Source organism: Solanum tuberosum, unplaced genomic scaffold (assembly GCF_000226075.1).
Source record: "Solanum tuberosum cultivar DM 1-3 516 R44 unplaced genomic scaffold, SolTub_3.0 scf00013, whole genome shotgun sequence".
Taxonomy (NCBI): domain Eukaryota; kingdom Viridiplantae; phylum Streptophyta; class Magnoliopsida; order Solanales; family Solanaceae; genus Solanum; species Solanum tuberosum.
In genome coordinates, this window is record NW_006238940.1 from 2,839,177 (window position 1) to 2,851,217 (window position 12,041).

Consider the following 12,041-nt stretch of genomic DNA (forward strand, 5'->3'; position numbering starts at 1 on the left):
GTGATGAGGTTTTAATGGGCGAGTGTTTCTTAATTTGTATCTTGTAGTTTTAAGTTAGTATAGTAAGCGAGCAATCATATTGATATCCGGGTTTAGTAATAAACATTAGGCTTGAATTTGAGAAGAGAGCGGTGGTAAAAAATAATGGAAACATGAGGGTGATGATGTTAGTTCGAGATCTAATCTGGTAGATTTGACTTAAAGTAGGTAAGAAATTAAGGTGTTGCCTTTTTCAAGTGTGACTAGTATAAGTATGAGATTCTAACTTTTAGATGAGAGAAATGAAGTGTGGCTAAGTCATTAGATTAACAAGATAATTAAGCGGTGTACCTGAGATCGTATGTAGTTAGATGAGATTCCAATTAAGTTAATGATTATTTTTCATGTGTGCCTAGATAGTATAATTGAGCTATTAATGTGTAATAGGCTGAGGTAAGCATTTTCTTCGCTTAAGAGCTAGATGAAGCAGCCTTATAAGCCATTGAGAAGAGGTTAAGAGAAGCATCTTAGAAAAAGGTCTTAGAAGGAGTCTTAGTACCTACTTATGGAGAGTTCAGTAGCCATGGGATAAGCCTTTCCTAAGTATTAGAATAAATGGAATGTAGACTAGTTTCGAGATGATGAGAATAGATCCTTGGCTTTAGAGTGTCAACTCCAAACCTAAGAGGGAGATGATAAGATGAGAAATCAAGTCAAGTGTTGAGGATAAGATAGTGATGTCTTGTGATTCTGAGTTAGACTTGAATACAGTAAGAGTAACCCCTTTCCATTCTAAGACCAGCCGTCATTCGAGGACGAATGATCCCAAGGGGGAGATATTGTAACACCCCAAAAATTTCTAAGTTAAGACTCGAACCATTTTTCATTTACATGTAGGGTTATATTGGGTGATTCTTAAATTTTCCATATGTGTAAAGGTAAATTCTTTACTGTGGGAATGATTTTGGATAATAATTAAGGTCACCAGTAACTCCTAGCACAAAGTTGAGTTGAAAGTTTCTTTACCGATAAAGTTTTGACATAAGATTTTACTTAGGTCAACTTAAAACGACCACATCTCTTAGAATATAAAGAGTTACGTGGACCATAACCTATCAAATTAAAGGCATTTGAATCCTCTTTCCAACGCCACCAATTTTCCGTCAATCCAAGTGTTGAGTAAAAAGTTATGATCATTTTAGTAACATTATACAGTACTGTGACGAATTAGCGGACGGGAAAACATTAAAAAATGTCGTTTTTGTCTTTTTACCTCTAAGAAAACCTAAACGAATTTCTTGGTTAATTAAAGATCCAAAACAATCAGATTTTAGTCTCTTAATTTATAATTCTCTACTCTCTCAAACCCTAAGGAAAAATCAAAGTAGAAGACTCCATTCAAGATTCTTTCAAATTTTTTCAAGATTCTTCTTCGAGGTAAGTCTTTCTCAAAGAATTTCATTCTTTTCAACTCAAATTGATCTATACAATTATGAATCACTAATGAAAATCATAATTCTTGGTCATAGAGATTTCAAGAAACTAATTCAAGAATCTCAAGAAAGATTTTCTTGATTGGTCTCCTTCAAGCTAGGGTTTCAAGGCTTCTACTCAAGTTCTTCTTCAAGATTCTTCAAGAACTTTGTTCTTCCAGGTATGTAAGGCTATCATAGTGTTGAACTAGTTCATCCTCATGCCGTACATCTACTTTCAAATCAGTAAAAAGAGAAATCTAGGATTCTACCCCTAGATTCTTGAGATGAGTTAATTTTGAGTTCTCGAGTTCCTATTTCGTTTTTGTAATTTCTACTCCTAATTATTGAATTGCTATATGTTATGCATTATTGTTGAGTTGAGTCGTTCATGTCCCTAATTCCGCATGAACCCTATGAATTGAGTTATAAATTTTGAGAAGCTTTTTAAAGCCAACACTTGAGTTTTAAACTGAGTTTTTTGACAAAGTAAAGATGAGTTTTGAGAAAGAGTTTCTAAAACATGATTAGTATGACAATAGAGTATGCCATCAATGTTTAAGCAGTATGGTATCTAGATATACCATCAATGTTTTTGTAGTATGAATTCACGAGTCATCAATGATCATATTATAATATGATTTTGAAATGTTTTTGAGAAAGAGTTTTCAAGTATGTGTATAAAGGGACTATGTATTCCGAGAGGCATCAATGTTTACATTAATAAAAGAGAAACTGAGATTTTAAAATGTGTTATGAGTTCAAAAGTTATTTCAAGAGTAGTTACCTCTTTTAAGAGGGTAGTTTGAGCAATTATCTCAAACTAGAGGAAGAGTTATGTTTTTTTAAACTATATGAGCATGAGTATATATTATTGGAAGTAGTATTGAGCACCGATATGGGGGAGAGTTCATACAACTCATAGCCCCCATAAACCATGTATGCCAACATGGGTAAAGGGTCATACTTTTTAGATGATTCCTTATTGCTTTTAATCATATCTTAGTGGATCTACTTAGTTGAGGTGTTCAATACCCCGACAAGGTATAGGATAGTTCTGGCAGCGTGGGCAAGACAATGTATCATCACGTAGCGCATAGTAATGGTTGTCAGTTGAAGAATCTCCCAATAGAGTTAAAGGGTATTTTTATTTATAACTTATTATGTTGAGTTCATAAATGAGAAAGTATTTTTTAAATCTTTAAATGATTTAACTCCTTTATTTCTTTACATTTAGCTTGAGTACATTGTTATCTATTGCAGTCCTTTCTTTCAGTTATTTGTTATTCAGCTAAATTACATACTTGTACAGTCAATGTACTGATGTCATTCGAGTTGCATATTTTAATGATGTAGATACAGGTTCTTAGGATCCTCAACAAGAGTCCGTTGAGATCACTTCATCTGCTCGCCAGCTTTTGAGTAAGACCTCCTTGCTTTCAGAGGACTCCAATTTTTATGAGTTTTTACTAGTAGTTCTCTTGAGGAGTTGCAAGTTTTGTCCTAACACTCATCCCTGTATACATTAGAGGCTTCATAGATAGACAAATTCGGAGAGTCTTTTAGTTTCAAATGTTTTATTTATAACTTATGTTTTATACTCGGTATATTCAACAAAGTTTTGAGATTCAGTAAACTGTTTTTAAACGTTTCTTTCAATTTGATGTTTATGTATGCTCAAGTTAGTCTTCCGCCAGTAGTCATCCAGGATGAGGGTTCGCTTGGGGACCAACAATGATTCTTGAGTGCCGGCCATGTCCAGGGTGTAGGCTTCGGTCATGCCACCGAAATGTGATGAAATGGGTGGACTTGGTCAACCTATAGACAACCACCCAAATGGAGTCATAACCACCCACAGTTGTAGGTAGTCCCACAACAATGTCCATAGTGATCCGCTCATACTTCAAAGTAGGAATAGGCTTCCTCTAAGATATACCTACAGGCTGCTGGTGCTCACACTTGACTTGTTGGCAAGTCAAACACCTCGAAATAAAATATGTATATCCCTCTTCATACCACACCAGCAATAGTGCTGGCTCAGGTCATGATACATCTTTGCCGCACCGGGATCGATGGAATATTGAGAAAAATGGGACTCCTGAAGAATCAGTCTAATCAACTCGCCCACCTTGGACACACATATCCTACCCCCAACCCTAAAGACACCATCAAAATCAAGGACAACCTCATTGGCTTCCCCTCTCATCACCTTGTCTCGAATAAGACATAGTTTCTCGTCATCAAACAGGTGCTCACGAATCTGTTCAACTAAAGAATAAAAAGCCTCAATGAAACCAATCAAATCACTCGTCTCCTCAGAATTTTCAAACGGACGAGACTGTTGGCTAATCTCTAAAAATCTCTAGCCAATGGTCTCTCCTCCACACTAATAGCGGCAAGACTTCCCATGCTAGAAGTCTTCCTACTAAAATCATCGGCCACATTATTGGCCTTTCATGGATGATACAAGATAGTTATACCATAGTCCTTTAGTAGCTCAACCATATGCGTTGTCTCAATTTCAGATCTCTCTGACTAAAAATGTACTGAACAGTCCGATGATCCGTGAAAACCTCATAATGAACTCCATACAGATAATGTCGCCATAACTTAAACACAAACACCATGACTTCTAACTCCAAATCATGGGTAGGGTAGTTTCTCTCATGAGTCTTCAACTGCCTAGAAGCATAGAAAATCATGTTACCCTTCTACATCAGAACAACACCTAACCCGAATGCAGAAGCATCACAATAAACAGTGAAATCCACAGCCTTCTTGGGTAAAGTCAAAATATGAGAAAAGTTTACAAGATCTTGAGCTTTTGAAAGTTCTCCTCACACTCATTATACCACCGAAAACTCATACTCTATCAAGTCAATCTAGTCAAAGGAGATTGTAATGGTAGAGAAGCTCTAAACAAATCATCAGTAATAGCCCGTAAGGCCCACAAAACTCTAGATCTTAGTAACTAATGTAGGTCTGGTCCAACCCCTTATTGCCTTAATCTTGGTTGGATCCACCCGAATACCCTTCTTGGATAGCACATGTCCCAAAAATGTCATAAAATTAAGCCAAAACTTGCACTACGAGAACTTGGCATAAAGCTTCTCTTCTCTCAATCTATGGAGTACAATCCTCAAATGTCGAACGTGATCCTCCTCAGTCTTGTAGTACACAAAGATGTTATCAATGAACACTATTACAAAGGAATCCAAATAAGATCGAAACACCCCGTTCATCAACTCCATGAACGTTGCAGGGGCTTTAGTCAAATCGAAAGACATCACAAGAAACTCATAGTGTCCACAACGCGTCCTAAAAGTTGTCTTAGGGATATAGGATGCCCTAATATTCAGCTGATGATAACCGAACCTCAATTCAATCTTAGAAAATAGAGATACAACCTGAAGCTGATCAAAAAAATCATCAATACGAGGAAGAGGATACTTGTTCTTCACTGTCACTTTGTTCAACTGTCGATAGTTAATACAAATCCTCATGGACCCACCTTTTCTCCTTACAAACAACATCTGAGCACCCCACAGAGAAACACTAGTGTGAATGAACTCTTTACTTAACACATTCACCTAGCTTTGTCAGATGAGTAGGAGCTAGATCACTTCCATCTATATGGATCCATAGTTCTTTGCCGGTGACAAGTAACTGAAACTGAAACTCCTAAGAAGTATATTTTTTTCCAGTGAAACGAACACTGAAGGATTCAAAATGATGTGAATTCATGCTTTTGAATACCTATGAAAACTACAAAGACTCAAGAAATCAACTAGAATGACCAAGAACAAAAGTCCTAGGATGAAACCTGGCCTAACTTAACCCCAAAAGCTAGCTCATGAGAGGAGGATTGCCTAAGTCCATATAAGCAGACCACCACTCCAATCCCCAACCAATGTAGGAATTTTACCTACTCTAACACCCTCTTCACGCCCAGACCTGAATGGAGCATGGACTGGGAGCCCAACGAGGATGGACATGGCTCTGATACCATGTCAATTTTCTACTTAATGCCTCTCAAAGTGATAGAGTCTTTCCATTAAATAGAGAGTATAAAGATTACGCATCCCTAAAGATCCTCCATTCCTATCCCTAAAAATCAACTATTTAATCTATACAAATCTAGTATTCAATCCCTCTAAATCTGCTTCTCTATCCCTCCAAATTAGCTATTCTATCACAATATTTATTTCTCTAATTCTACAAAAAATCTATATAATAATACTAATTTATTGCACTATATAATTATTTTATACAATTATTCAGCTGTCCATCATGCTAACATATTTTTTTTTCGAGAAACCCTCCCACCCTTGTAGTAAAAATATCCCCAAACATCATTATAGCCAACTTCGATGCTAATACATCAATTAATTAGTTTAATCCTGTCACCCAGTTACCAATCAAATTAACTGAAAACCACATATTTTCCCATTTGAAAGCATAAGTGTCCATGCTTATGCGTGGTCACAACCTTTTTGGCCATCTCGATGGTTCTCGCCCAGTCCCTGCTCGTACAGTGGCTCAAAATAATTAGGACGTCGAAAATCCTACATTTGTTTTATGGCATCAGCAAGATCAGCTCATTCAAATTGCTATCTTGGCCACAGTTGGTCCTACTCTTGCTGCTACGATTGCCATTGCATCCACTTTCCAGGCTGCTTGACATGCTTTGCAGACTGCGTATGCCAATAAATCGCAAACAAAGATCATTAGTTTGCGCGATCGTCTGGATCGCCTCTCAAAAGAAACCTTTCCTGTCGTTGATTATCTACACCAAGTTCTATCTCTTTGTGATGAACTTGCCATTGTTGGAGCTCATGTGTCCAATGAGGAACTGATTGTCAAAATCCTCACTGGACTGGGACCCAAATTCCGTGAAATATATACTACTATCTGAAGAAGAGATTCTACTATATCTTATCCAATTTTATTAAAATTTGCTTGACCATGAACTATACATCAAACATGAAGAAGCAAAGAAGCCACTCTCAACACCAATTAGTGCTGCAATTTCATAGCAAACTAATATGCATTGTTGCAAGGAAACACCTTTAACAGGCGTCCAAATGCAAATTCCCCCATCACCAATTAGTTATGGCGTGCCCAACCATGACGTAGTGGTAAATATAACCTACAGTACTTTGAAGTGCCAATTGTGTAACCTTTCTAGTCATTCATCTAAGGTAATCACCTATATGACCGGGTAAACTATGTTGCTCTCTCTCCAACTCAATAGGCTCCTTGGATTGTTGATACAAGCGCCACTCATCATTTGGCATGTAGTGCACAAAAATTCATTGATGTGCACACCTACCATGGTCTAGAAGAGATACCAATGGGGGATAGTAACACCATTCCAATATCTCCTACCAGTAACACTAACTTAAGTGTGTCGAATAAGTAATTTAAGCTTCTCAATACCTTATGTTTTCATTCTATAAAAAAAAAATCTTCTTTTTGTTTCCAAATTTTGCCGCAGTAACCATATGTCCATTGAATTCTTCCTCTTTCTTATTTTGTAAAGGATTTGAGCACGGGGACACCTCTGTTTCACGGGTAGAATAGAGATGAGCTATATGAGTGGCCGCCAGGTAGTGCATATCATTCCCATCAATGCAATGATGTCGTTCTTCTACACCTGTGGCACCAACATTTAGGCCATCCTAATCATCATACTTTAAACATAATTTTACATCAGTTTTCTTTTTCAGTTTCATATTCTAGAACCGCTTCCATATATAATTCTTCTTATTATGATAAAATAGACAGGGTACCTTTTTCTGAAAATTCATTACAAAGTCAACGACCATTACAAATAATTTATACTGATTTATGGGGTCCATCTCCTATTTTGTCAATTGATAACACGAGATATTATACCTTATTTGTTGACCAATACTCAAAATACATCCCTTACTTGAGCGTCAATTGCGAACAAAAAATTGGTCTCTCTACACTGATGGTAGTGGTGAGTTTCAAGGTTTATCTTCATATCTCAAAATTCATGGTATTGAGCATTTAGTGACACCTCCGTACACGCCTCAAAGAGTGGCATTAGTTGAACGTAGACATAGGCATGTTGTTGAGACTGCCGAAACCTTGTTGCATTAAGCCTCATTGCCCTTATTCTTAGAGTTTTGCCTATCACTAAGAAATGTGCCTTATAAACTGTCTAACCACTCCAAACATACAAAATAAATGCCCCTATGAAATCTTATTTCAAAAGGCTCCAAAGTATGAATCCCATAGAGATTTTGATTGTTTATGGTACCCGTTACTTAAACCATATGCTAAAAATAAGTTAGAGCCAAAATCTAGTCCTTGCGTATATTTAGGATTTTCTAATAATTATTACTGCCATCAATGTTTTGATCTCATAAAAAATGAATGGTACTTACCTAGGGATGTTCATTTGTTAGAAGACACCTATCCTTTTCATAATATTTTTTCCAATCTAAAAGTTCAACAAAGCAGTGATATCGCTTGGGAAATTTGTTCAGATGTTCTACCTATGACTAATAAACCGTCAAGTTTAGCTTCTTGTCATCCAATCCTAGATGTTGTGCCTGTGCACTCTCCACTACCCGACTCAATGCCTGTCGGATCAGAAGGTGTCTCTGTTACATCAAGTAATTCTCAAACTTTATCCTCTCCTTCATTGCCACCCACTATTACACCACCACCTGATTATACTCAACCGCCAACGTCATCCACACCATTAATGATAAGTACCTCAGTGTTACCTCAGTGTTACCTCAGTGTTATCAACACAAAAATTTCCAACAACTAAGTACCTCAGTGTTACCACCCCCTTCCCTTATACTTCCCCAAACCTACCTTCTCACTCATCTAATTATAACCCTTCCCAACATGTACTTTCTTTGAATTCATATGTTCCGTCACCCGTGATGACCACTTCAAGTCATCCCATGGTCACACACTCCAAAATAAATAGCCTCAAACCCAAGCAGTTTAGTGTTAGTGTTAAACTCTCCTTGTCCTTTGTTCCCCATACATACAAACATGTACTTAACCTCACTGGAGAGAAGCCATGCAAGTTGAATTTGATCCACTTGTTAGGAATCACACATGAGAATTGGTTCCAGTTTCTCCTTCGATGAATGTGGTTGATTGCAAGTGGTTGTGTTAGATAAAATATAAATCTTATGGTTCCATTGATAGGTATAAATCTCTGCTTGTTGTAAAGGGATGACTTCCATTCCACCTGGAGCCTGTTAGTCAAACCAATTACTATTCGGTTGGTGCTTCCTATTGCCACGTAGTACAACTAACCAATCGATCAAATTGATGTCAATAATGCATTCTTACAATGACACCTTGAGCAAGAAGTTTATATGAGGAAACCACCAAGATTTGAAGATCAAAGTTTCTCGACCCATGTCTGCAAGTTGAATAAAGTAATATATGTATTGAAACTTATCCCAGAGTTTGGTACAACGATCTCAAAAATTATTTTCTAATTGTTGGGTTTGTCAATTCCCAATCTAATTCTTTAATTATTTTGCATAATTTTGGATTCATTGTTTATGTTCTTATCTATCTGAATGATATAATCATCTCTGGAAATCAAATTCGTGGGGTTCGTCATATAATAGATGGTCTTTCAACTATTTTCACCTTAAAAGACTTTGGACAACTCCATTATTCTTTGGGTGTTGAGATTATCTCTTCTACTGTGGGTCCTTTTTTTGTCCCAGCACAAGTATATTATTTATCTTTTAGATGATGTTTGCATGCTAGGCAGTAAAGGAGCTACTACGTCTATGATCTCAACTACCATTTTGACTGCTTCAATGAATGATCCTTCGGCTGATGGTATTCTTTATCGGTGCGTAATTGGAAAATTTCACTATTTATCCTTAAAAGTCATGATATTGCCTTCACAGTTACCAAGCTCTCTCAATTTATGGACAATCAACACCAATCTCACTGGAAAGCAGTGAAGCGATTACATCGTTATCTTTGTCACACCTACCAATATGGCATACAGATTTTTAAAGCTCCATCTTCTCATTTGGTTATTTATTCTGATTCAGATTGGGCTAGTGATCCAAATGATCACACTTCTACCTATGGCTATATTACTTTCATGAGTATTACACCAATTTCATGGTCCTTCAATAAACAATTCTCTGTAACTCGGCCCACTACAAAAGCTGAGTATAGAGTTGTGGCTGCTGCTATTGCAGAAACCAATTAGCTAACAAATCTTCTTCATGAACTTCGCTTTCACTTAAGGGAGTTACACAGGTTTTTTGTGATAACATCAACACCATTTACATTTGTTCCAATCCGGTTTTCCATAGTAGGATGAAGCATATCGCCATTTGTTTTCACTTTGTTCCTGAACAAGTTTAGACCAAGGATATTGAAGTTCACCACCTTCGCTCAGCTGGTCAAGTGGCTGACATAGTCACAAAATCTCTTCCCAAAGCTTCTTTTGTCCAACAATTTTCCAAGTTAGGTGTTTTTTACACCACTAACTTTTGGGGGCGTAATAACAGATCAGATTTAGTAGTGCCTGCTCTTTAGGACTCTGTTGTAACTTCCCCTTGTATTTAGGTTATCTTACCTTTTTCTTAGTTTATCTCGAGGTTGTAGAAGTTCTATGGAATATATATACTTAATCTACAATCAATAAAACACACCATTCCTTTTATTCTACTGGTAGCTTAATACTTCATATGGTATCAAGAGCCAATAATTAACTCTCACGAGTAAAATGTCAATTTTGTGTTGAATGCCTCTCAAAGTGAGAGAGTCTTTCCATTAAATAGTGAGTATAAAGATTACACAGCCCTAAAGATCCACCTTTCCTAGCCCTAAAGATCCACCTTTCCTATCTACAAATATACTATTCAATCCCTCTAAATATGCTTTGCTATCCTTACAAATCAACAATTCTATCACAATATTTATTTCTCTGATTCTATAAAAAAATTCTATATAATAATACTAATTTATAGCACTATATAATTACATTAATATATGCAATTATTTCGTTGTCCATCATGCTTACATACCCCCTCAATTGATACTGGTGGATCAAGAAGCATCAATTTGCCTAGTAGAAACTGATGGTGTTGTCGTGCCATGGATTTTGTAAACACATCATCTATTTGAAGATCACTAGACACATGTGGAAGAGTAATGACTCCTTGATCTACAATTTCTTGTATATAATGAAAATCTATTTCGATGTGTTTGGTCCTCTCATGAAAAACTGGATTAGTAGTAATCTGAATAACACTTGTATTGTTTGTAGGGAGAAGAGTAGACATGGATCGATATTCAGCCTTTTTGAAAATTATAACACACGATCTTACGTTTTACTCTTCCAAGATATCAATGACTCTCCGAGAAACATACACCAACCAATGATTGAATGACGAGTATTAAGAAATCCCGCTCAATCAGAATCACTAAAAACATTAAGACAAATAGGAGAACCACTTGGAAAGAACAATCCACGAGTAGATGTTTCTGGAAGATACCGAATGATGTGGAGAACAACCACCAAGTGGAGATGAGGGGGAGTTTATTTGTGTTGGTTTAAAAGCACACCTGAAGCATCATTATGAACTTCCAAACCCAAGAAATATGTAAGAGTACCAAGATCTTTCATATGAAAAGAATATTTAAGCTGCTGTTAAAGGCTAGTGATTAATGAAGAATTGGTTCCTATGATAATAATGTGATCTACATACACCAAAAGAAGAATACAACCTGTAATGTTTTCCGAAGAAAAAAAGATGAGTAATATTTTATCTCCTCAAAAGAAAATTGTAGCAAAATAGACCGGAACATATCAACCCAAGCTCTAGGCGAGCTTGTTTTAATCCATACAAATACTGCTTCAACTTGCACACATCTGATGTAGGTGATGAGAACAAACCAGGTAGAGGTTTCATAAAAATATCTTCTTTAAGATCACCATGGAGAAATGCATTTTTGACATCCCTTTGTTAATGAGACTAGTTTTGTTAAGCAGCAATGGCAATAATAGTTCGCACCGTAGTCATTTTCTGTACGGGTGCAAAAGTCTCCTTATAGTCCACCCTATACTTTTGTCTGTTACCAAGAACAACCAATCGAACTTTGTACCGATCAAGAGTTCTAACTTAATGAAGTTTAATTGAATAAATCCATTTACATCCAATTGAGAAGACATTTGAAGGACATGAAACTATGTCCCTTGTGTCATTTTCATTAAGAGCCAAAAGTTCTTCCTCCATTGCTTTCTGGCCAACATTCATGCTTGAAAGCTTGTAAGTAACAAGTTGGAACAAAAATGTTGGATAAAGTAGAGGAAAATCCATACCAATTAGGAGTGCGAGAAACTCTAGTAGATCTCCGAGTAGGCTTGGGAGGACCAGATCTTGAAGAATTCTTAGGTTCTAGTTGTGGTGAAATTTCAGGTGGCGAATCAGTGTCGGGATGGGGTAAAGTCGGCCAACGTCGTTCATACACAAATCCAGGTTTGAACCTCTTAAAAGAAGATGATAAATCCTCAAAAGTAGGAAAAAGAGGAGAAGTAGAAGATGAATCTAC

At 36.6% G+C, this 12,041-nt stretch overlaps 1 protein-coding gene across 1 annotated transcript; it reads left to right on the plus strand.

The window, feature by feature from the left end:
• Positions 1-8,061: 8,061 nt before the first annotated feature.
• Positions 8,062-9,690, plus strand: LOC107063043 (uncharacterized mitochondrial protein AtMg00810-like). Its single transcript, XM_015314443.1, has 3 exons — positions 8,062-8,197; positions 9,231-9,305; positions 9,377-9,690. The coding sequence occupies exons 1-3, from the start codon at positions 8,062-8,064 to the stop codon at positions 9,688-9,690; spliced, it is 525 nt and encodes a 174-aa protein (XP_015169929.1).
• The last annotated feature ends 2,351 nt before the right edge of the window (positions 9,691-12,041 follow it).

Coding starts and splice junctions, on each gene's coding strand:
- LOC107063043 (XM_015314443.1), top strand. CDS start 8,062: ATGCCTGTCGGATCAGAAGGTGTCTCTGTTACATCAAGTAATTCTCAA. Junction 8,198..9,230: donor ATCCACACCATTAATGATAA/GTACCTCAGTGT, acceptor TTTGCATGCTAG/GCAGTAAAGGAGCTACTACG. Junction 9,306..9,376: donor GAATGATCCTTCGGCTGATG/GTATTCTTTATC, acceptor TTGCCTTCACAG/TTACCAAGCTCTCTCAATTT.